This window comes from Sturnus vulgaris, chromosome 14, assembly GCF_052056855.1.
Source record: "Sturnus vulgaris isolate bStuVul1 chromosome 14, bStuVul1.hap1, whole genome shotgun sequence".
Taxonomy (NCBI): Eukaryota; Metazoa; Chordata; class Aves; order Passeriformes; family Sturnidae; genus Sturnus; species Sturnus vulgaris.
Genome location: NC_142256.1, coordinates 18,425,554 through 18,451,497, shown reverse-complemented (window position 1 = coordinate 18,451,497; position 25,944 = coordinate 18,425,554). Strand labels below are relative to the sequence as shown.

General features: G+C 39.4%; 3 protein-coding genes across 9 annotated transcripts in view; 2 read left to right on the top strand and 1 right to left on the bottom strand.

Moving 5' to 3' along the window:
- Positions 1 to 4,053: 4,053 nt before the first annotated feature.
- On the top strand, positions 4,054 to 14,216 carry TMEM185A (transmembrane protein 185A). The gene is made up of 7 exons (XM_014881560.2): positions 4,054 to 4,266; positions 6,523 to 6,699; positions 7,483 to 7,690; positions 10,347 to 10,430; positions 11,303 to 11,479; positions 12,487 to 12,610; positions 13,126 to 14,216. The coding sequence occupies exons 1-7, from the start codon at positions 4,229 to 4,231 to the stop codon at positions 13,368 to 13,370; spliced, it is 1,053 nt and encodes a 350-aa protein (XP_014737046.1). The 5' UTR covers positions 4,054 to 4,228; the 3' UTR covers positions 13,371 to 14,216.
- A 1,472-nt stretch (positions 14,217 to 15,688) lies between these two features.
- On the bottom strand, positions 15,689 to 24,243 carry LOC106856306 (EOLA-like protein). 2 transcript variants are annotated; one of them, XM_088173292.1, is made up of 3 exons: positions 24,105 to 24,243; positions 17,278 to 17,561; positions 15,689 to 16,210 (listed from the first exon to the last, which is right to left on the bottom strand). In XM_088173292.1, exons 2-3 carry the CDS (start codon positions 17,528 to 17,530, stop codon positions 15,993 to 15,995), a joined length of 471 nt encoding a protein of 156 aa, XP_088029418.1. In that variant the 5' UTR covers positions 17,531 to 17,561; positions 24,105 to 24,243; the 3' UTR covers positions 15,689 to 15,992. The 2 variants fall into 2 exon arrangements, with proteins under 2 accessions (XP_088029418.1, XP_014737057.1); XM_014881571.2 differs by lacking the exon at positions 24,105 to 24,243 and adding an exon at positions 17,915 to 17,980.
- Positions 17,927 to 25,944, top strand: part of MAMLD1 (mastermind like domain containing 1) — a 273,107-nt gene continuing 265,089 nt past the window's right edge. For 4 of the 6 annotated variants that reach the window (XM_088173280.1, XM_088173283.1, XM_088173281.1 and 1 more), the window contains exon 1: positions 18,205 to 19,285. The gene's annotated coding sequence lies outside the window, so the exon portion shown is untranslated. Of the gene's footprint in view, positions 17,962 to 18,204; positions 19,286 to 25,944 lie in introns of those variants that run through there. The other 2 variants (XM_088173279.1, XM_088173287.1) reach the window with 2 other exon arrangements.

Below are 25,944 nucleotides of genomic sequence, written 5' to 3'. Positions count from 1 at the left end.
AAATTGTATTTGTAGTGTGTATTATCCGGACACACAGATCCTTGAGATTCTTGGAACACCTGACCTGTGTCAGTACTAAAGTTCTTAATCTGATTAATGCTGTAGGTAAAATTTCTAGGTGCCTTTACTCAAGAAAAATGAGTAATGTAAATAGTTAGAAGCTTTACTTTCAGCCCGATTGAGCTACTTAGATGAACGCTAACAACTGCAAATAAGCCTTGTTTTGTGCAGGATAGGTTTTAAGAATAGAAGAATATATTAATTTTGCCAGGATAATATGCATGATCTGAACCTCCATCAAAGTCTTGAAGGAAATGAAGAAAGAAGGAACTATGAAGAAAGAAATTAAAAGGGAATTAAGAAGGCCTTGAAGGAAAGAATCAGCTCTTATAAATCACTGCTATTAGGAAGTTGATAGGATTTATTTATAGAGCTTATAGAATAAGTTATATAGAATAGTAAGTTATATATAGAACTTATATAGAACCTATTTATTTATTTATTATCCCATGCCTTCTTTTCATGTTTTATCTTAACTACTAAGCAGAGTGGAAGAAGAAGTTATGCAAAAAAGCTCAGGAGTAGAGCAAAATAAAAAATGAATTAACTTGCAAGATGTGGTGAGGCAGAAGAAACACACAGACTGCATAAGAAGCATGGAACACAACTTGCTTAAATGACCTTCCTTTCAACAGGAGAACAAGTAATGAATAAAACCATCTGAACAGTTTAAGACAAAAACATAGACTATAAACAGACATACCTTTTGTAGGTAATATCAAGTCATTGTGTCAAATTCTGCTTGGGCCAAACAGCTGCACAACAATGCATTTTCTAACATCCAGCTGGCAGAAAAGCCTATGAAATTCGTAGTGCTTAAGTATTGTAACTTGCTTCACATCACAATCATAGCTGACATTAATAGAAACAGCAACTTGTTGAACTGCTACAACTCTACAAATAGGTTTCAGGCTGGAGGACAGTAATTGAGAGGCACAACATGCAACAGACAGAAGCAAAATGTTCAAGGGTAAAGGCTTTAAATCATTCTAACTTCTCAAGTAGGACATAAAACAATATTATTGCAGGAATTATTGAAATTTTCATTGAAACTGAAGGCCCTCGTTTCAGAACCAAGCAGCTGTGTATAATGCCAATGACACTAACAAGTGTGTACTTATTAGATAATTACTGTTCTTAACTGTGCAAAATTACTGGCTAGTATAAAGACATTATAATAGATTGAACAATCTCTTCTTTGTCAATTATCAGCCAAACTCTGTTTATTCTGTGAATAAAGTAAGGCCTACTTATTTATTAAGCAAAATCAACTGAAATTCAAATGGAGATTTTCAAACCTGAAGATCTGCTTTTGTAAATAATTTGATGTTCTGTCATAGACCATGAAAGATGATCCTAGTTCATGACTCCACTATCAGCTACATCAGTCAGTTATTGCTGAACTGCTGTCCTCCCTTTAAATGCTGCAGTATTCCAGTCACTTAACATGGGCACTTTGAGACGTCTATAAAACAAACAGGACATGTGAATTATATGGTATATTAGAAAGAAGTCAAGGCTGACTGTCAACAGAAAAGCAAGCTTTTCAAATTAGAAGGCTGGTTCAGGTCTTGTTTCCTGCATTTAATTTTGGTCTGTCAAGGACAGGGATGCTCCTAGTTTACATTTTTTTAAGCAGAATAAGGATACAAGTAGATGGCTTATGAAAGCAGTAATGGCAGTAACTATAAAAAAGACTCTATATATCTCTTCTTGAAATAATTTAAGAAAATAGATAAGTGGAGGTAAACCAAAATTTGTGTTTGGTCTCCAACATAAACTGTCTCAGGGGATTCACTTCAGTTCTTAGCATTCAAGTCTTGATCAGCCGTAGACACAAAGTCTTAACAGAAAGCACATGACCTGCTGCTTCTTTTGTCTGCTGCCCATATTACTCCTCCTACCCCTAAATTACTATAAAATGTAAACTTAAAATAAATCTTTTAAGTCTTTAAGTTTAGACAAGAGCTTGAGTTTCCTTTGCTCTCCAACTCTCCCCAACATTACCCTCAGATGTGCAGGTAGTATCTAGCCATAGTAATCAGGAAATCTGAGACCACAAAAGAAATCTAAGAAAGCCCCTAAAATTCACGATTACTTGGCTTCAAACAAAAAAATTTAGCTCTAGCTCTCCTGAGGTACTGGTACAAAAGTATGTACCTTGAGCTTTCATTTCTGTAACTAAGGATTTTTTTCTTAGTTCTTTGTACCTGATAGGAACTATTTTGCTGCCTGGGCAGTCAGCCAAACATTGTAACTGCAGAACAAATCTTCCTTGATTTGCTTCTATGGAACTTCATGAATATTCTCAGAAATGCCAAGCTGCTTTATTAGCCTTCTGAATTATTAAAAGTTCTCAAGCTAATTCTTTGTTATTAATATTTTGACTTTGTTTTGTGATTGCATTTGGCTGAAGATTATGCTTACAGGTCTTGTCTTTATGCATTGCAGTAGATATTTTTTATCTTGGACAAATACATTATGCATAATTGTTCTCTCTTCCAAACTAATGAGGCTCAACTTTTTCAAAAGCATAATGAAAACCAAGGTTCTAGTTTCCAATTGTTTAAGCCTATTAATTCTTTGGCTCCTTACAAGTTTTTGTACTGCCCTGGCAGATATCCTATTGTGGCTCTTTCCATCTTATCAGTCTCTGAAGAGTGTCTAGCCTTCATCCTTTCCTTCCCATTTCTTTCATTATGTGCTCTTGCCTCTCTCTTATCCTGATTTCTCCCCAGTCTCCTCACATGCTCCCCACTGCCATTCCTTGTGCTGGCATGTCCTTGTTTTCTTGTAGCCTTTGACATGCCCTTGCTTTATCACTTGACTATATTGTGTAGAAAGCTCCTGGAGTGGATGTCTGTCAGCTGTTTGTGCTCTTGCCAGTGGAGTTACAGTTGTATCTACAATCTGCCAGTGAATATCTCCAGGTGAATCACACCTTTGAGTAGAACTGTAGTAACTAATGAGTACTGTCAAGGGCTACGAACAGCTGTGGTATTTAACAAATCACACTGCATGTATACCTAACTTCTTAGTTGGTATAAATTATTAGTTCTGTCAGCAAGCGGTGGAAGATGTAGACCATTTACTTAATTTCACCTTTCTGCAAAAGCTAAAGCTTAAGATACGATTGTGAGGGTTTTTGGTTGTTTGTTTTTTGCTTTGTTTGCTTGTTTCATTTTGTTTTTATTAGGATTTCATCTGCAATATAACCCTGAAGGAGAAGCTCTGAGGATCTTCACTTCAACAAACTGCCACCAGATGATTTACTCTGGCATGGAGTCATCGTATAAACTATCCTGATCTGCTATAGAATTTAATAGGTCTTGTTACTGTCAAACTCATCACCATGAGTTAGATTAGCATCTATCTCCCAGAGAGCCATATGGACTTCATTTCAAAATGAAAAAGCTTCTGTTTCTCAGGGTCATTTGTTCCAACAGCTAATTACTTTCACTTAAACAAATGGACAAACAAAAACCCTCCAAACAGCAGCAAGCCCAGTTCTCTCCTTTCTGACAACAATTTCTTTCACTTAAGTCCATCTTGATTACTTTTTTGCCTTTTCTAGCTTGGCTGGAGATTTTTAGTACTCAGTATCTTGTCTCCAAGAAGGTACATACATAGTTTGGGGTTTTTCAAATCTGTACTTGAAACATTTCTCAGTGGAAAAATGCCCGGGTATTTATTTGTCCCAGACACTGAAATGTCCCAGAGATTCCGAAACTGTCATCCAAATTCTGCTCAGCCTGGAGAGGAAAGGCTCCAGGGAGACCTTAAAGCACCTTCCAGTACCTAAGGGGCTCCGAGAGAGCTGGAAAGGGACTTTTACGAGACCATGTAGCACTAGCACCAGCATGACTGGGTTGCACTGGCAGAAGGCCGATTTGGGCCAGAAACGAGGAAAAAAAAAATTCTTCGAGATGCCGAAGCACCGGCTTAGCCCCGCCGCCCAGCTCCGCCTCTCCCGGCTCTGCCCTGCTCATCTCCGGGCAGAGGGACCGCCTTGCCCGGTACGCATGCGCAGCACCCGCTTGCGAAGCCCGGCAGTGCTCGGCCCGCCCGGGTCCCGGCAGTGGCCTACGCGCATGCGCGGGGCGACGGCGAGGCCAGGCCCTGGAGCGGTGGCGGGGCCGCGCCATGAGCGCCTGGTAGAGGGGCTGCGATGAACCTGCGCGGCTTCTTCCAGGACTTCAACCCCAGGTGAGTACGGCATGGGCAGCGCCGGCCTGGCAGGGTTAGCCCGGGGGCCCGGTCGGGAGCAGCGCTGGGTGTGGGACCCGTCAGCTTTGGAGCGGAGGGCGGCCTCGGTGGCCCTTCCGCACCGCCAGCTCGGGTGGCATTTGGAACACGCCGTTCCCGGCCGGTTTCCTGTCCAGAATCACTGAATCAGTCATGTTGGAAAAGAACTCTGAGATCGTCGAATCCAACCTTCTCAGCTTCCCGGGTGTCGGTGCGTGCTCCTCGCGGCTGGTTCGCATTCAGGGACTGGAAAGCAGATGTAGAGCTCTCGCTTTCCAGCCCCACTTCCAGTCATCTGCTTTGTTATTGTGTAGCTTTCTCAGATTACTCCCAGGCTCTTTCTGGTGTTTCAGTGTTTCACCGCGGTGCTTTGAGGTGCGGGGGCACTGCACACCTCCGCGCAGACTGTGACTGTGAGGCGGAGCCTCCGTATCCGCAGGTGTTAACAACCCTGGGCTACACTGGGAGCACCGGGGAAGGCGAGCTCTTCCTTCGGTCTCCCTTAAAATTAACAATGTGACGGTCACTACAACCTGGGGTTCTGGTGGCTCTTCAAGCAAGTACGGACATACACCTTTTAAAGAAACTGAGAGAATGGGTTAAATGTTACTGGGTTTTACTAGCTATTTCAAGACCACCGACTAAGGGCCTGCAAATAAGTTGTGGAACGTGGCTTGAGATGCTGAGAGTCCTGGAAAAACCTTGCACGCGAAAGAGGCCTTACATGATGCCAGCTATAGCAGGCTGTGTTCAGTCAATTGTTTAGACAAACAAAAGGGCAACCAAAGCTCCAGGAAATGCATTGTTACAGAGGCTGAAATTAACAATTGAAATATGTGTGGTCAGAGTAATGGAAAAGTAAGAGCAGAAGTCCTAGAAGCTTATAAAACTTTGTTACTGCAGAGCAGTGCTTTCAGCTTATTTGGGTGCTGAGTGATGAATGAGCAAGCCGAATGTTGCACTTTTGCAGGTGTCTTCGTGTTTTGATGCACCTGGAAGACCTGGGGAGCAGTGGTATTTCACTGCTGCATTTATTGAGGAGCCAGGGAAAGTAAAAATTACAGAAATATTGAATATCAAAAAAGGATGACTAGCCGAGGAACTGAGACATCTTTGTTTCTATGAAGTGTGACCAGTTTATATCATCCTATCCCGAGGTAGTTTCATCAAGCATGTGGGGAGATGCTGACACAATAAACCTGTTTATCATTATTAAGGTGCAGATGAGACACTTGTTCTGAGTAGAGACAAAACATCTTGATATCAAACGTAATGATCCTGATTTGATGAGTGCTTTGTTATTTTATATGAGTGAAGGTGGGTGGTTTGAGTCGTGCTGTTGGAGAAGTGGTAGTATTCCTGATTGTTGTTGCATTATTCTGTTGCTTAGGTTATGCATGTTTTAAAATGCATACAATTACTTACTGAAGCAGTGTTAAAACCTAGTTATATGTTTTATAAAGCAGTCTGTGAGCTTCTCGTGGATGGGTGGGAGACTTTTCCCTTCCTGTCCTTTGAAGAAATTGCCTACTGTAGTTATTTTGTCTGATTTTTGGTGGTACAAGAAGGTGGTATGCCACTGCTCAAGTACTCTGGATATGTTTATTCATTCTAAATTGACTATGTTATAAACTGTATCAATGTAGCTATTTTAAATTTTTAAGCGTCATCCTCAATATTCTAGTGAGAAACTTCAGTGTATAATAGGTAACTTTGCTGAAAGTTTAACCTGTTGGGTTTTTCTTTTCTATAATATTGCTTTTTAACTGAATGTGAATTTACAATTCATAATAGCTTTTAACCTTTAGTTAAAATTGGTGTGGATAAAATTTCATAAATTATGTAACTCAGTTTTGAATATCAAAAGCTACTTCATTTGATTTGTATGACAGAACACGTTTTTTAAAACATATACAGCTCCTGACTGGATCGTTGTGGAAGGGAGCTATTTATGTCAGTCCATTCACTGAGATTGCTATGCAGAAATGCTTTTGATGTGCTTCCTTGAAGCAATGGTTTTATAAGCGAAAGAGATGACCACTTATACTGTATCTACAATGAAATGGTTGATTCTTTGTAAATAAACTTGACACGTTTTCTTTTAGGAAGTATCCCAGTGAAATTTCAGCTGCAACTGAGGTAGTTGTCCTCTAAAAAGCTAAGGTGAAGTTGCCTGCCTTGATTCCTCACTGGGTTTTTTGTTTGCTTGTTCAACAGCAAATTCCTTATTTATGCCTGCCTGCTGCTCTTCTCTGTGCTGCTTTCTCTACGTCTGGATGACAAAATTCAGTGGAGTTACTGGGCTGTGTTTGCTCCAATATGGCTGTGGAAGTTAATGGTGATTGTTGGTGCCTCAGTGGGAACAGGAGTATGGGCCCGAAACCCACAGTATCGGTAAGCTGATGATGTTTGTTTGGCAAAACAGAGAGAATGTTGTGTCTTGTCAGTCTAGGACAAAATAACTTTGACATCTTTAAATACATCAGTGTTGCATTTTTTGGTAATTTGAGTAGAATGTGAATTCGAAGGTCCCAGGGCAAAAGAAAAATGACCTTAAATGAAATGCAGTAAATGTCTTTTCTATCTGTGGTGAATATTAAATGAAAAATTTTGGTGCACAGGTCTTCTGATACACCCACACGTGGTGTGATTCAGATCTTATATGCTACTTCTAGTAATGGATCTAATGGTGTAGGGAGAAGCTCTGCGTGTGCTGTCATTTTACAGGCATTTTACTTTTAGTAACAGAAAATATCTGTTGCAATACTCTGGCGCTTAGGTAAAAGAAATTCTAGGGAAAGATGTTGATTCAAGGAACGCTGGTGCAGAAATCAAACAGATCATTTTAAATTTAGCTTATTTCCTAACAGCCTGCATGATAGCTTACTGTTGATATACTAGGAAGGAAGTCCTGTTCTATCTGCCCAACTATGGAATCCTTAAAAAATTTTCAAATTGTAAAAATCCCACTGCACCCTTTGAATAAAATACTTCCAATGTGCAACTTTATCGGCAAGAAATCTGATTAGGTCATCAGCAGTGGAGTTTAATGCATATAATATGTATGTTTATTAAAAACAAGTGTTAACATCTGGAGCTCAAGGAAATTTCCTGGGATGTTTGCAGGGTAATGTGCTTTCTTACAGGCAAGTAAATTCTTCCTTATCCTCTCTTCAGAGCAGAAGGAGAAACCTGTGTGGAGTTCAAAGCTATGTTAATTGCAGTAGGCATCCACCTGCTACTGCTTATGTTTGAAGTCCTGGTGTGTGATAGGATTGAAAGAGGAACCCATTTCTGGCTTCTGGTCTTCATGCCACTGTTCTTTGTGTCTCCAGTCTCAGTTGCAGCTTGTGTGTGGGGATTCCGACATGACAGGTCCCTGGAGGTGAGGCTTCATTTTTGATGTGTAAAAGTCATGGCAGTGCAAGACTTAGGGTCAATTCTGTTGCAGTTTGTCTCACAGGAAAGCACAATACAGAAGACTACATCAGTCCAATTAACTGCACTCACCTGTTAATGCACTCACCTGCAAATGGGAGTGAAGTCAGGGTCAGGAAAAATACAACTTTTTCTAGTATCTTCTAGTTTTTTCAACTACCAAATTGCAGCATGTTTTGAACCTGCTTTTTTATTATTTTGTGTTAAAATAACTCACCAGGAATGCTGGAGTATCGGTCAATACCAGACACTTACATGGAAACAACAGAAAAAAATTAAACTGATTCTAAAGCACTATCTCTAGGCAGAATTGAGTTTCCAGAGCCCCACATAATCAGGGCTGAAAATGTCTTAATATCACCATCTGTGTGTTTCATCTTTAAATTGGGAATGTGAAAGGTAGGCAGCAACATTAGAGTTTTATTTTCTGCCTCTATCTTATCTCTAACTCCCTTTGGTTTTGGAAAAACCTTGGAAAGATTCTCAAGGTGTTCCCACAATTGTGATATTTTGCAATAAATTTAGATTTCATATTGATTTTTTAAGTAGTTTTTCATTTTGCTATGTTCTTAAACTACCCCATGACATTTAAAAATCTGATTTTTAGATGAGGCTCAGTTTTTTTCAGGTATTTTAATTTCAAGGGCCTATTTCTTTAATATTAGCATAAGATGAGTTTTTTCACTAGAGAGAAATATTTTTGGTAATTGTTGATGATGGCTGGTAAAGTGATATCCTAAGTTCATTTTGAAACATTTGCCAATAGAATTTTATTTTGCAGGGTTCTATTACCAGTTAACCATTGCTAAAAGTAAAATTTGTGTGGAGGGGCTTGCCATCTACCGGATGATGCTTGATTGCCTATTGATTTACAGATGACTGCACAGCTGCTAAGTACTGGCAGAAGAAAGTGGAATCCATAAAAGGCAACAGCTGTCTCAACTAATTTTTATTTTTTTTTACTCTTAGTCATCTTCACTTAGTGCTGTTCTGCTTTCTCTTTACTCTGAAGATTTCATTATTTCCCTTTCATGTGCTAGAAACATGAGGGATCTGCCTTTAATCCAGGACATCCGTTTTTGACTTGAGTAATCAAAGTAGTTGTTAGAGTCTATTATTATTTTCATAAGTATTTAATCTGAAATACATTATCTTTTCATTCCTGTTCTGCATCTGATTAGGTGATCAGTTGAGTACGTGCTGGGGTTTTTGTCTGTGTATCATGGTGGGTTCAGAAAAAGCTGCCTTTTATGTGTTACACTCTTTTATAGTCAGTAAAGCACTATTTAAAGTATGTTGAATTTATTAAGTTGTGAGCACTGCAAATATGTGTGCACTTGCCATATAGATCTCATATGTTAACTTGATTCTAAAAATTATTTACAGTCTGATTTTTATATTTTTCTCTGTCTTTGCTCTTGCATCTTTCTGGTTGCTTGGTCTTATGCTTGTGTTGAGGGGGCGGGTTTAGTGTTTTATTCTTTTAAGAAAGCCAGTGGTAAAACATTTTAAATCTACTTTTTCAGTTTTTTCAAAGTAATTAGTAGTTGAACAGTGGAGACTTTGGTGTGGTCCTGGAAGCTGGCAAGTGCCTGATGCCTGTTAGTTTTTTAACTCCCTGCAAAGATCACAGATAACAGTCTACACAATTGTGTGTTAGTGAAAAGTAGTATGTAGTGTCTGCCTTCAGAGAAGTATTACATTTTAAAAAGGCCTTACATAACTGCATGCTTTTTATTAAAATGAGTAATGTTTCTAGCTTGCATTCAAAAGCTTCAGTTAGACTTTTCAGATAATAATTCTGTGGTCTCTGAAAATCCTACCCATTGTAGGGCTGTCCATAAGCTTTGGAAATGGAATCTTGCCAAGTGTGATGGTGTTTCATTGTCTCGCTTTGTTCAAGCTAGACACAGACCTTTTAAAAAACAAGTATAATGAAGGACTGTTTCTCATAGTGGCAAGAAGGACTCATCAAAACCTTTCACTAACTTAATGACATAATTTTAATGAGAAGTATTGCTTTTCTCCAGTGCCACAAAACCCATGTCTTCAGTGTCATTTAAAGTATCTCTCAATTATACAGTAAATTATTTGAATTTGGATGTAATATTCCATTTATTTATTTTTTTCCCCTAGATAGAGCTTTTAATTTTAATTAGACCTTTAATTTGGACTGTTGGTAATTCTGCCCATTACCGAAACTACAAAATATTCCAGAAGATTAATTTTGCTACTTTTAAGTTGAAGGTCTTTTTATTACTTAATTTAATTCTAGCGGAATTTCTTGTATGAAAAGTACATTGTTTTCTGATGCCTTGCTTTTTTCATTCTGATTAGTTTGGCTTTTCTTATTTCTCTAAGTACTCTAAGTGCCTTTTTTTTTTAATACTAGGATCTTGAAAACAGTGGGCTCTACATTATGTGATTAGGATCACACCCACATAAATTTAGGGATATTTAGTAAGAGAAAATGTAAATGCAAATAAATTTTCATATTTCACTGATAAGAATGGGGTCAGAGAAGTGCTTTGACAGGTTCATTGGTTATTCTGGAAGTAAGTTTATCATACTAAGAGTTAACTAATGTTTTTTTCTTTTTCTAGCTGGAAATCTTGTGTTCAGTCAATATTCTGCAGTTCATATTTATTGCACTCAGACTAGATGAGATCATCAGATGGCCATGGCTTGTATGTAACCAGTGTTGTCTTCTTATCTTTGTTTAATTGTTGAATTTCATTAAGGTGTTTATTCTAGGGAATGGTTAATATGTGATCAGTCCATGATCCCATTTTTACTTGCTTAGCAATCCTTCCCTGAAGGTCTGGCATTTCATTCAGTGGTCATGGGAATCAGCGGCTGTTCTTTGGACACATCATCCTCTGAGGGATGAGGAATGTGCCATCAACTGCAGTTAATCTCTGAGCAGCAGTTGAAAGGGAAATTGTCACCCAAAGTTCCCAATGGGAACACTAAACAAGCCATGAAAATGATTGGTGAGTTAGAGAATGTATTGGTAAATAACTAGTTTTATTTGTTGTGTTACCGTGAATGTAAATGAAGTGCAAGTAGTCACTGTCAAAACTGCTGCGATGTCCTGTCCCAAGTGCCTTTAGAGCACTTTAAAGCTCTGTTTCTGTGTCTGGCTTTTTGTAAACTACCATAAAACTGACACTGGCATGGTTATGTCTGTCCTTTCTATTGTAAAAAAAAAAAAAAAAAAAAACTTGAGAAAAGATTGAAACCTTTTAAAATAAGGTATCCACTGTAGGGAGTACTTGCTAAAAATCAGTTTCAAGTACAGTTTGAACCCACACAAAATCACAGAAGTCTTACCAAAGTTGAGCTACATTGCCTTCATTTTAAATCGTTTCAACTTGATCAGGTTTAGAAGGTTGTCAAACCCCTGAACTGATTTCTCTTGAAAAAACATATGAGTTTTATGCCCTTCTGTTAGATGTTATATTAGTTAAGACCTAATTTTCTTGTTTAGGCTTAATACGTAGGCTCTCTTTATTTAAAAAAACCAAACTGAAACAAATAAAAAGTGTCTTTCTTTCAGGTTGTCTGTGTTCCACTGTGGATCTTGATGTCCTTCCTGTGCCTCGTTGTCCTCTATTACATCGTGTGGTCTGTGCTGTTCCTGCGCTCCATGGATGTGATTGCTGAGCAGAGGAGGACACACATAACCATGGCTGTCAGCTGGATGACAATTGTAGTTCCACTGCTCACATTTGAGGTAGGAAAAGCCATAATGAGTTTGATGTGTCTTGTTCTTTTTTTCAGAAAGTAATGAATGATGGTTTTTGAACTTACTGAAATGATAATGCTGCTCTTTGTTTTAGAATAAAATATTAACAGCAAATATGAAACACAAATGAGAACTCTCTTGTCTTGGTTTGAAAGACAGGTGTCTGCTAAGAAAGGCAGGAGCCATGAAATGGAAAATGTAAACCCCGTCCCTCCAAATTATTATAATTTCGAAATGAAGGGGCTCTCAGGCAAAGATATAGGAATAGGAATAACAGTTCTTTACTAGGAAAAATTAAAATAGAAATGCGGTATTACAAAAAACAAACCCAAAACACTGACAGTCAGGATACAACCTGACGCCCTGTCAGTCAGGGTGTTGGTAGCAGCGCAATTAAATGGTGGCTGCAGTCCTCCTGGATGACAGATGTGGTTCAGCGGAAGCAGTGGTCCTATAGAAGGGTGCAGTTTTCCTCTGGAATCCAGTAGAAAAAGGCTGCCTTGGTGTTCCAAATCTCAGTTTTTATCTAGGTAGGAAATGCTTGGCTCCTCCCCCTAGGTGGAGCATCTCCCAATGGGAGGATGTAATTTTATCAGTCAGACTCAATGGCGTATTAACAGATAGTATCTCCCTGGAGAAAGAACGGGCTGTGGAAAAGATAAAGAACACTGCCCCACCTGGTTTTAGCAGATGGCGCATTAGCAGAGGGTATCTCTCACAGAGAGAAGGATCACTGCCCTACCTGGTTTCAACACATGGTGATAGAATACATGCTTTTGGTCACATCCTGTATTGCAACCTAAGACATCTATGTTCCTTTAAAGTTTCTTGGGTAAAATCTGCATCACATTGGAACTACAACAACATGCTGCTGTGAAGGCCATTTTTTCCTCACAGATGTGTGAAATTAAAGATTTCAGATCCAGCATATGCTTTAAGCAGTTTGAAAATGAGTATTTCAATCAAACTGACATAATTTTTTTTTTGCCATTTAGATCTTGCTAGTACACAGACTGGATGGGCATAATACTTTTTCTTTCATACCCATATTTGTTCCTCTCTGGCTTTCACTGATAACATTAATGGCAACAACATTTGGACAAAAAGGAGGCAATCACTGTAAGTATTTCAGAATCCTGGAAACAGATTTAAAATCAATGTATTTTATTAAGATGTGTATTTTTAAGAAGGGCTTTTCTGTTGCTAATGTTTTCAAGCAGTTGTAGTAAGGTTTCAGTGCTTACAGTGTCCTCCCCTGTGGCACTGTTTACATTGGTTGAGATGCTAACTCTTTTGTGTTCCTTCTCTGTACTGATGTGACCTGACACTGTGTAATGTGTGAAACGAAACGGATTCTTGCTAGGGTAGTGTAACTGTAATATTTGTAGATGGATATACTCGCAGGCATGCATTTGCAGACATGGAACTGTGCAAATGCTTGTACAGACTGTTTTTCTGTATATAACCTAAATTATAATATTATGATAGGCATAAGGAACGCTGAGAAGCAGCATTAACAAATTGTATTTATATGCAAATATAAATCAAGAGACAATCAAGAGACCTTAAATAGTCTGTCTACTTAATTAAGTGTTCATTCTGTTAATAATGCAAAATGATCTGGTTTCTTTTAGGGTGGTTTGGAATTCGCAAAGACTTTTGCCAGTTCCTGCTTGAAATTTTCCCGTTTTTGAGAGAATATGGAAATATCTCTTATGATCTTCATCATGAAGATAATGAAGAGACAGAAGAAATGCCACTGCCCGAACCACCAAAAATTGCACCAATGTTTCGAAAAAAGACTGGAGTGGTCATTACACAGAGTCCTGGAAAATATGTGATTCCACCTCCCAAGTTAAACATTGATATGCCAGATTAAGATGACAGTAGCATATTAAACCTGAATTGGTCATCAGCAGACAGATGTATTTCATCTCATGCCTTGTCCCAATTCCTTTAAAATAGGTATTGCTGAATCAGTGGCTTGGATTACACAGATCAGAAATCTTGAAGATAATCTGAATGCTTTTCCAGGAATATGTGGTTGTCTAATTTGTGAACCTTCCTAACAGGTTGGTTGCACGCTTGCCTGTATAGTATTTATATGAACATTTTTAGCAGTGTAATATATTGTTTAAAAGTCCTGTTGTGTACAGTGTAAGTATTATCCAAAAGTATTTTTTTAAAAACCCTCTATGAAATGCCTGTGCTATTCCAGGTGTCTTTTAGGTCCTAAATATACACTTGTTTTCATGTTTCTCTTAAATGCTTTGGGATGCCTTAGCATAGTACCTCTTTACTTCTTTCTCTGTTCAGCCACAATCATTGTCTCAACCACAGAGGCACAAGGGTGTTGAACTTCTGAGGTAATACTGGAAAGCTTTTTTTTGGGGGGAAAGTAGAATATACAGTGACTTACATTATGCTCTTGAGTAAGCTATGTAAGTTTTCATGTACGTATTTCAACTTGTGCTGGCTTGGGAGTTACATGTTGTTTTTGTTGCTTTTCAGTTTCATGTTTTGATTCTTCCTGAGCAGCATGTACCATTCTCCCATTAGGCTGGCTGTTTAATAAGCTGTTCCTCCTTGCATTGTGTGGTCTATGCCAGAAACATTTGTGGTAGGTTTCACAGCTGTTAGTTAGCTGGTATAAATATCATAGCTTGGTTTTTGTTACCAACTTTGTGTTGGGTCAGTGTAAATGATTAAACTTTTCAAGATAGGATCTTGTTGGTGTTGGCATAGCATTTTTTTGTCTGAAGACCTGCTTTGACAGTGTGCCTTGGAGCTAGAGGTGCTTTGGAGAAATGGAGTCTATGAAATGTGTAGTCCTGTAGTTTATAAAAACAGGTGTCTCATGTTCCCCAACCCTTGCAGCTGCTCTCTGTGTTTAGGTAACCCACAGTTTAGATAGCTTAAATTCCATGAGTCTCATTTCTTTAGTGTTAGCATGGCAGTAAGCGCAGAGTGTATAGACATTTCTGCATGTGTTCCTGGTGGATGCCTGGAAAACTTGGATGCAGCACTTCCATTTCTGATGCTCCAGATCTCCCCTTTCTTGCTGTGGACCAGCTACTGCCTGAAACCCAATCCAGCACTATCCCATCCCATCCCATCCCACAGTTTAAATTTTGTTGCAGTTTTATTTATATATATTTTATTTATATTTATTACATTCTGGTTCAAAAATCTAACATCACTGGGATTGTTACTGGATGTCAATTTGCCTGCACACCACCACGGAAAAGAAAATCAGATGCTGAGCTTGCATGAGAAACCACTTCCCAGGAGGATAGCAGTCCGTGCACAGCAGGTCCAAGGGAGAACAGGCACAGCTCTGCACTGGGGAAGGCCTCACCTGCCAAGCACAGTGCCAAGGCAGGTCTTCAAGGCAGTGGTGGCCAAACTCCATATGCTGCTGCTCAGACAAACACAGAGGAGCTCCAGCCTCTGTGCCTTCCCTTCAGCCAAGGCACAGCAGTGCCTGGCTGGGGCTAGGGAGCTGCTCTGCTTCACACAGCCCTGCCCTGCAGTCACTTCCCACCCCTCCAGCTGTGCTGGCAGCAGCTTGGTCTGTCTTGAGGTCACGCCCAGCTCCACATGTGGTTCAGTGAACTGCAAGCACTGGTCCTGGGTGCCAGCACTGGGGGGGTGCGAGGTACCGTGCACAGCTCTGGTAGAAGTGCTGTAGTCTAAGGGAACAGTTTTCTAAGTGCTCCAGTAAAGTGTCTGAGTACAAAGGTTCTGCTACTTGTCCTGTTCTGTTTTTAGAGCTGTGCCTAGGTGTGGCACGAAAAACTTTCTGGATTTGCTCCAGAAAATCAAAAGGATTTTCACTGTAATGTAGGGTGTGAATTTTGAAAAACTTGAGAGTGCCAAAATTTAATGTCTCTTACTTGTATTTCTTCACAGTTGTCTTGAATTCAGTATTAGATTTTCAAAAATAACTAGTATTTTTCATCTTAAATAAGAGAAAAAAATGTAATGCTCAATTTCATTTTGTACAAGCACCTTCTCAAAATAACCTTTCTGCAACGTCTGTCAGGTCACAGAGCTATATCTATCATATGCACATCTTGTGTGCCTGAGGTATGAATGAAGAGTCTGTCCTTAAAGAAGGACAAGGTGTGGTCTGGGACAGATGTCCTATTAATTGTGGCAGCTGGCTTTTAGGTACCATCTTCCTATAACCAGAGATGCAGGAATCAAAAGATCATTTTAATTTACATTTAAATTGGCACACAATCCATAACTGTGCATTTAAAAATGGCATTTACTTAGTTGTTTATACAGGAAAAGTCTAGAAAGACAGTAATTCCTTGTAATAGACATAAAGACACATCTTGTATGTTTTGCCTCAAACAAGCAGTTCTTCAAATGTATTTGCCATTTTAAATAGTTTTGGAATAGAGTCCTAACAAGATGCTCATGTAATTCACAAGTCATCATCTTAAATACAAGTCTGCATTTAGGCAGGAACAATAATAGTAAGGGGCAACACCTACAATTCTGAAGGAATCAGTTCTTCAGGGATGTCCACCTGCCACACCCCTGTTCTCCCTCTGGCAGGAATTGGTTCCAGGAGCCACCTGGGATTTGAAACAACAGTCAAGAATTTCTGTTCTAGATTACTGAGGACAGCTTTGTTTTCCAGCACCAGAATCTCTTCAGGAGGCAGGTTTTCTGGATATAGTGATGTCTCTCCAATGTCAATTAATCCTGTATTTTACAATTAAAATAAAAAAATTAGTTGCCAGCTTGAGCTAGAGAAAAGTTTTAGACTAGTAGCCCTCCCTGAGAACACAGAGAATAGCCAGTTTGTTACTAGAAGAGCACAGTCAGAGGGAGGCATACCTCCCACCTGTGCTGTTTGCCACAAAAGTCTATGTGCCTCAACTCGAGTGGAGAAAAGGGAGAGGGCACAGTTAAAATCATCACAAATCAGTGATGCAGAACTCCTTGAAAAGCAGCCTGCATCTAACAAGACACAGCTGCTACCAAAACTCCTGAGCTACATTTGGCCTTGGACCAGCTTCTGTAAAGTATAAAACTTTATCTGCTCCTATCAAGCCACTATCCTATTAACATTTTTAAATCATTAAACTATTTTGAAATTCCTACCTACTCCACAGTTAAGCACACAATTTATGTTAAGGCTGCAACTCTACATATTAGGTAGGACCTACAGTTTTCAGCACTGTAGAACCACAGTGCTGTTCAGTGTATGTGACTTAATTTATTTGTTGTGCAGGAATAGCCAGAAGTATTCAAATGACAATGAAAGATGGTGTAACAAAGATACCTACAACAAAATGAGCACTAGATAAAACCTTTGTAAGTGTATATGTCAGCACAATTTATGCAGTGAAACATCACTGCCTCTGCACTGTGTGTTACAGTAACAAACTTCTTCACTGCCCAAATAGCAAAAGCGACAGAGGGGGGTTTGTAAAACTGAAATAGGATTTCTTTATGTAATTATTTATGTGTACTCTAAAAATGACATGCAAAGCACTGCAAGATCGTGAATTCGCTTGACCACGAGTACTGCAAAATGGTTTCAGTAAGAGTTCCTAAGCCCCCAATGCAAGTGTGGAATTGGCATGTATTATGCTGAAACATACAGGAGTTGAAATAGACCCTTCCCATCACAACTTATGCTCCACTCCCTTCCAAGTGTTAAAGAAATGTCATAATGAGTGCAAACACATAAAGCAGATGTGTATTTGAGTCGACTGTTAAGGAACCAAAAGTTTGCTTAGAAAATAAAACCCAAGGATGCTTACCTGCAATAACTCCTCTGCCAAATTTTTCCCCTTCATCCAACAAATCTTGCAGTTGTTTCGGTGTCATGCCGAACCTATTCAGAAGAATTTCTCTCCATGTTTCATCTTCCCAGTCCTTAACAGCTATATGAATAGCAATGGTGCAGTTCTTGTAGCCTGCTAGCAAAGGACGCCACCGAGTCTCTACTGTTTTGACTCGGTTTAGAAGCAACCCTGCGTAGGGCTGTCGGAAGGAAAGGCAACCGAATTTCATCGTGCTCCTCGCGACAGAAGCTGTTTATTTCCTGTAAACACACATACGCCGGGGAATCAGTCTCCACAAGCGGCCGATGCTGGTGACAAGCTGCCGGCTCTGGAGCCGCGGAGCCGCGCGGAGGGAACTGCGCGGCCTCCCAAGGGGCGGGCCCGCCTCAGCGGGCCCCCTCTACGGCGCCGCGCCCCGGGCTCGAACCGCACCGCGCCGTCCGAACAGCCGCCCGAACGGCCGCGGCCGGGTACAGCCTCCGTCCCGGCCGCCGCCTCACGGAGCTGCCGGGGACCTGCGGCCCGGCTCGGCCCGGCCTGGGCCCCTGCACTGGCTCCCGCAGGGAGCGCTCCGCCGCCGCGCGGCCATGGAGGCCCCGGGGCCGCCGCCTACCTGCGCCGCCAGCTCCGCGCCCTCCGCTCTGCTGGCCCGCCCGGACGGTGGGTGCCGGGAGCGGGTCGGGGCGGGGCGGGAAGCTGGCGGCACCGCGGGCGGAGGCGCGCGGCAGCGCCGCTCCTGTGGGTTCTAGGCCGTCCCGGGAGGAGTAATATGGTTGTGGCCTGGTCCTCGGCGAACCGGAGTGGCGGGTGCCCGGCAGTGGGTACAAAGGGAAGGAGCTGCGTGTGCCCTGCCCGAGGGGTGTCCGGTGAGACACGGCCAGGTTTAGGCGATAGGGTTGGTGCCCTACTGCTCCTGGAGCTCCGTGGCCGCAGCACCTCGGGAGTACCTGTCCGGCTCTGCATCCGGGCGGTGTAGGGCTTTCGCGCCTCTGGTCATAACTAAAAATCATTTAGCACATGAAAATTCAGTGGGGCCCGGCTCACCTCCTTCCTTTCTTTAGCCACTAGTTTGTTTGGGACAGAATTTCCCAAAGTGCTCTCATCCAGCCCTACACTCTGAGGACAGTTTTACCTGTGCCCTGTTGTAGGCAATTGCGTGCTTTGCATCAAGGCTTTGCCCTTCTAATATAAGCGTTTTGAACAACGTAGTTACTGTTTGACAAGTTTTTTGTGGGCTGGTCCCACTGTGACCCCTGGCAACAGGGAGCAAATGTGTGGGGGCCTAGTTAACACAGTAAAATCAGAGACCTTATAGGGAAAATATGATTTGGAAAAGGAGAGGGTTAGAATAGATGTATAGTCCCACTATATGTGTTCAGTTTTAAGGGGCAGCCTCTATGTATTTTATGTCAGTGAACACGTTGTTTGTACATTGTAATTTCCAAGGTATACAAATCAAAGTGACCTTATTAAGGCAGACAGTGATACTAAAAATGGCCACTGACATAGCAAGTTGAAGAGTTGAGTCCTGCCTGAATTTCTGCAGGTACAGAAGATAAAAAACTACGGATGTATCTATGTCCAAATAAAAATCATGGGAGATTCATCTCTCCTGTAAAGCCATATCTTTCAGCTGAGGGCGGTAAATACAACAAGATTTTGGGGAGCTTTGCCATGCACACAGCATTTGAGACAAAGGGGGGAGAGAATGTTGACCAAAAGGAGTGAGTTAGGAGAGACAGGCAAAAAGAAAAAGAAAAGTGTCAGAGAAGGAGAAGAAAAAACGGTAGTATTTACAAAGGGGAAAAGTCATGATGACTTTTCTTTTGTCTTTTGCTCTGTTGAAACACATTTCTTAACCATGAGAAATCTCAAAGCTACTTTAACAATTCCAGGAAAGAGTAAAGTGATCTGCTGGAATTACATTGAGAAAGAGAGATGGATCCTATACTTAGAAGGGCAGAGGAACTTCACGTAGCAAAAGGTAAGACTAGTGATGGGGTTTTTTCAGGTCTCTGACTTTCTGAATAATGGGTATTTATTGGTAAAACCTTACAAGTAATCTTAGTATTTTGTAACTGTAGAGTTTAAGTGATTCTTTTCTGTTGATAAGCCCTTCACATAATTTTATGAGAGCCAGTTTTGGCATATGCTTTAAATATACCTTCAGTGAATATTGTATATTTTGAAGTATTTTATGGCTTATAGAATTTAACTGTTGAGACTTAGTTTTACTTACTACCATTTTCTGAAATTTCTGCTTCATTATCCCGTTTTTCCCCTGGATATTTCCAATATCTTGTTCAAAATGTTTCAGATGGAGTCATTCCAGTCCTTTATATAACATCGTAATAAGAAGAGAAATTAATAGATGATGTGAATTTAAATTCATTATAGTTTTTACTGGGTCATTACTTTAAATGCATTTTTTGCTGTAAGCTGTTCTCATCTTCCTATAAGAAAATGGAAGCACGAGAACCTGTTGCATGGTTAGCATGAGAACCTGTTGAATCTGTTTAGAGTAGCAAGTGAATAATGAGCATTCATGGGGGGGGGGTTGCCATTTGCTTTTAGTGTTTTTCCACTGTATAATTGTATTTTATGTGGGGGTTATTTATTTTGGGGAAAATATGGTCCAGAATATTTTCATGTTTTGAAAGTAGCTTTGTTTTCATTCATGTATCTTAAAGCACGATTTTGTATCATGTGTTTCATCACACAAATAAAATAGGATTTTTTTTCTTGATCTAAGGAAAAATCTCCAGGGTACTTAAAATCTCAAGTCCGACAGCTCTAAATAAATTATAAATAGCAGAAGATACATGTGCTACTACCAAAGGTGAATAAAAATATTGAAAATCTCCTCTCACAAAACTGTCTTACTTGGTTTCTAGGAAACCTTGTTCCATATACTGGAGCACTCACCAGAAGACATAAAAATTTCTAGCAGCATGTAAATAAGGCTCTGTAATTAACAATCCTTGTGTATTGTTCAGCCTTTTGTGTGATGAGTGGTAAAGGGACTTTAGTTGGTTTTCTCAGGATTGAAGGTAATGATTCAAAGTGTATAGTAGTGAATATGAAAAAGAAAATTCATTCTGATCTTAACCGATGATAAACTTACGCTTGGCATCTTAGATGCACTTTATTGTTTTCTGGTCACTGTGGCTTTCACATGCTAACACTAACCCCAGATTATCTCCTCTTGGTGCAGTACCTCACATATAATCTAACCAACAGGAGATTCTTCAACTTGTGTCTGTGCTCCCATAACTTCTACTTCATTTCAGTGCTTCTGCATTAGCATTTCTTAGGGTGTCTCTAAGTTCAATTTTGATAGAATAAATACTACATAGTTCCCATTACAGCATGTGTTACTGCTTTCTGTGGAGCTAAAACAATCCTTGGTACATAATTTATAAGGACTCAGGTCTGATCTCATCTAGATAGCCAAGCATTGCTTTGTTCCTTGTCACATTCAGTTAGTAGCTGATTTTACAGGGTTCAGTACACAGCAGTAGGGGCTGGGATATCTTGTGTCAAAATCAGGTCAAGGGACTTGATCAGCTACAGTTCATTTCCAGAGTGGGGACTGATGTGGTGCAGTATGTTCAGAAAACTGGGGTTGAAAACTAAAATTTCAGCAGTTAATAAACCCATGAAATATAATTCAATACAATTACTTGTATTGAATGGTCACTATTTAATAGCTGACATTCCTGAGAATCTGTGCTGTGTTGATATTTGAACATGCACTGCATTTTACTGCATTTTAGAACTTCAAACAATGTGAAATGTGCTGCTGCAACTGCATTATTTTGGCAGTAATTCCATCTTAAGGACTTCTACCAGCCTTCTACTTTTTGCCCCCTTTGCCTTAATTTTACTCAGTTTCTAACATTATAGTTAAAATAATACTTATATTTTGCCATGCTGTTTTATTTTACTGTATTTTATGCTGTATCTCATTTTACTTATCAAAAGAAATTATGACTGTCTTAAGCTTAGTTTAGTAAACCTGTCTCCAGTTTCTTTAGATGATTTTCTTATTACCAGATTTGTTGCAACAATTTTCTGAATGAGTCTCTGAAAATTTCAGTCTTTGGCTCTTATTCTTTTTACACACATCTCGCCCCCCATACCCTGCAAGTAGAGCGTATTTCTAGTTTGTAACATATCACTGACATCACTATCCTTGTCACAGATTTGGGAATTATAAATAGTCATAGTCATAGATTGTTGGTGACTTTCAGGAAAGTTTTCCTGTGTCTGAGAAATATTTTAAAGAGGTCAGGCCAAAGCATTAAGTATTCTTTTCAGTACTCTACAATGTGCTAGACACCCCTAGACCCCTACTGCCCCCCACACGTGGAATGTCCTGCTTGTCCCTTTTCCATTAGATCTTGTTGCTGAATTTTCCATATGATTGCGCTGATGTTAGCATGAGATAGGTCAGGTCTGCTGGTGACTTTTATCTGCTAAGTGATTTATTTCTAAACTTATAAATGGCTAATATTTAGAGACCATCCTGGTCCTTCTGCTTTTCTGAAGGTTAAAAGAAGGTTGCAGCTATAGGCTGAGCCCCAAGCTAGCCGATTTAGAAACAACTTGTGTAGCTCTCCATAGCAATCTTCTTTGATTGAGATACGTGGCTTTGTGCTGAGGTAATGTGCAGGGGAAGGAGAGCTTGTAGTAATGAGCTCTCTTCCCCTGCTGATTATTATGTCCAATCCACAGCCGACTGCTGTATGTGGCTGCATAAAACATTTTAAAAGATAAGATTGTTCAACACCTTTTTATGGCCATAAGTCCTCAACCAGGGTTCATGCCCTCTGAAATGCTGAAAACTTTTTAAAAATTAATCTGCACTCCTGCTATAAAGGGCTTAGGTATCTTTACTTCATCTAATTGATGCTGTCTGTCTGTCTAGCTTTATAACTATTTGGGGTTTTAATCTCTTTTAAGATGCAAGGTGTTACTGCAAGTTTTAAAATATCATAAAGAGCTGTTTCTAACAGATAAGTAATAGAATATTTGCACTACTAAACTAAAATATTAATTACTTCCTTTGTTTCCTTAGTAAAATCTGCTTTATGTGACAGTTAAAATTCTTGGAAGTTCTTCCACAAATTCTACTATGTTTGGCTAAGTACCTTTTCATTCCATCTAATCAGGAGACACTTAAAAAAGAAAATTATTTGCCTCACCATTTTGAATTAACCACAAAAGATACTCCTGACAAGAGCTGTAAGAAAAATAATTCATGTGCAGAAGCAATTGCTTCTTCTGACTGGTTCTGTATATTCTTTTATGACTAAAACATTACTTTGACTATTGATAAAACTAATTGAAATGGAAGATGCAATTTTCCTCTGAATTATCTTCCTCTCTGAGCTATCTTCCCTGAGAGAAGTGCAGGGAGTTCCACATCAGGAAGTTCACATTAGTTCTGTTTCTTCTTGGCTTTTTGATGGGAAGGTTTTTTTACTTGTGTTTTGGGGGCTTTTGAGATAATTTTTATTTGGTTGTTCTGGAATATTAGTGTCTGTATAGTCTCTCTTAGAACAGGTACCAATAAATGATTTGTTATATTACTGGTAAGAAAATTATTAAAGAATTCAGGGAAGGTGTTGCTTCTAGATTATACAGGTTGTTTTTCTGTTCTTGCTGTCTAAAAATATTTGCCGTAAAGGGGAAACTTCCAAATATATGCATACAGATGTCTGTATAGAGTTGCTGTGCATGTTTATGATTGTGATGATTAGAAAAATGTATAAAAGTCAAATACAGAACTGATTGGTTTGATGTGTGATGATTAAAACTGTTTTTCTCATTCTACATAAGATTTAAAAATCTTATTTAAAAAGCTTTTTTAAAAAGCTTCTGACTTCTTCTTCCTAATAAGCTCTTATGTATATTACTGAATGAGTTTTGTGAGTCCTTTGTTTTCAGGACTTTTTAAAAAATATGTATTTTGGACTCAATTGCCAGGTGTCTTGATTTCCACTTTCTTATTGTCCCCATTAGCAGTACATTTTAGCAAATACAGTACATTTTCATTACATGTGCCTGCTTAGATGAAGGGTTACCTTTCTTTAGGTATGTTTGCAAAGAGAAAGCAGTCTGCTATCAGTTATTCCTATAGCGTTAATCTGAGGTAGTTCCCTTTTCTCTCCGGTCCCTCTGGCTAGCTCTGGTCCAGAGGTGGATGGGAAATCCTCATAAAAAATGTTGACAGGTTTGAAATAAAGCATACTGGTTTCCTACTGAGATTCATACTTACTACTATGTGATCTGCTGTCTATCTGTAGAGAATGTCTTTGTACATCAGAGAAACAAAAAGATCTTCAGCAGATTATTTTATTGAACTCATAATATATATGAAGACTCATAATGCTAGCACTTCTGCTACATGATTGTCATTGAATAATAAATCATTACTGTAGCTGTACAAAAGGATAGGTAGCAATGCTTGATGGTGGCAGTCTAGACTTGAGCTGAAGTAGATTGTTTTGAAACAGAGCAAAAAGGTAGATAGCCGGGCTTGGCAGAACAGTTTTGGGGCTAGAACCTGGTGACTAACCACAAGAAAGGAGATAATAGAAATTAGATCTAACACAAAAAGTTATATTACACAGTCCTTAGATATCCTTTGTAACCTAATTTTGAAACTGTCATATAAGCATTAATGAACATATTTTCAGCACTCCTATTAGGTCTGAGATGGTCTATCCTAATATATGGGGGGGGGGGGGGGGGGGCACTGGAAGACATGTGGCTTTATTCCAGAAATTATGACCTACCTTTTATCCCAAGGGAGGTGCGAATTCATGGAGCCTGGGAAAAAGTTTTAGGGTCCATCTTCTTAATGGAGTGCCCCAGCCACATAAGGGTTTTAAGGGGGTTTTAAGGGTTTGGGGGATTTTGAGTAGGATTTCCTTGTTATGTGCGTTTCCAAGGAAGCAAAGCTGTGCTTTTGTGCTTGTGCCTTGTTCTTGTCCTGTCTTTGGAATTGAGATGTGAGAGTGGTACACTAGCATGAGGACTTCTGATCAGACACAGAGAGTCTATCTCATCAAGTGACGCTCCTTTGAGACACTGTCAATACTCTCGCCTGTTGTAAACAACTCATTGAGCAGTGATGTGTGTTGCCGTATACCAGTAGTTGTGTGTAGCATTTGTAACATGAAATGATGTGTCAGATTATTCAAGTTTAACGAATTCTTGGGATTACTTACCAAAATAATAAAAATAATCTGTTCAAAAACAACTGATTTATCTGAAAACAAGATTCTGATGAGTCCAGCAGTAAAAAGCCCCAACAAACATGTTTGTTCTGTGACTTTCGTTGTTTGCCCTACGTAGGAATCTTCTGTAATGTGCAAATGTTGATTTTGTGAAACTAATTAGCATATAAAGATCCAGCTGTAATAGTAATCGAAACTTGCTGGTTCAACAAACTAAGTTGAAGTTTTTTTAGTATTAAGACATCCTGCACATATGGCTCACAGTTGAAGATCTGAAGCTGCTCATAGCAGCAAGTTAATATTAGGGATTTTATAGGAAGTATTTGTTGGTGGCAGTTGTGGAATCAACGTGTGGTCTAAGTCTAATTGGTGCTTCCAGTGCCGTTTGTGTATGTGAGGGTGAAAAGGAAAAAGTGACTGATACTGCTCTCATTACCATCATACTGTATGAAAATGAGGTACAGTGTTTTAATAATTTGTTGGCAGAGGTTCTTATTTGAGAGACCTTCAGTCGATGAATGGTGACCTTGCCAGAAGGTGTAATTGCAGCAACAGGAAATACTGTTGGTCTTATACAACTCATTGTTGAGATTTACTTGCTCGTATTTGTTTAATTATAGTATATTGCTGGCTTTTCCTGTATGTTCTATGATGTGACAGCATCAAAGAATGAAAATCATCTTGTTTTACATCCTTTGGAAACACAGAAAGCACTTTTTAGGTTACCTATCTCACAAATCAAAATGAGCTATCTTGTAAAATGTACTTTAATAAAATAATTTAAAAGCATCCCTGTCATTGTGATTTGCAGATCATGAACTGGTAAGTCTTACCATTTAGATGCAAAATTAGAAGTTTAGATGTTTCTGTGGGAAGAGAGACAGAATCTATTTGGTATTCTCTTAATAAATTATCTGAAGTAGCTACTTGTGACGGGGTGGTATTTGCATCACTTAATTAGTGGCTTGCCTGAAGTTTCTTCTATCTTCACTCAGAGCCAGGATTAAAAAACAAGAAGAGGACTTGTGTGTTTGGGCTTGGTTGTTTATTAAATCTTATCTAGAGTACAGAAACTTCAGCAACACTTCTAGCCACCAGCTAGAAGCGAGCAAAATGGAGATCAACCTAACTAGTTACAAGGTTTCTTAAAGCTAAACAGTCTAATAGAGAATTAACACCTATATTATTTATACTTTTAACCCAATAACCAAACTCCCGTGACCTGCAGTGCAGCACTGTCTAACCAGAAACTAATACCTGAAATCATGAAGAAGGAAGAACATTGAAAGGAGACACCACTCAAAATTCTCCATCTTGTCCCATACCTATTAGTATATTCTAAAACCCTCAAATTTAAAACCCTTCACCATGTGAAATCACACACTTCTAGTTTACT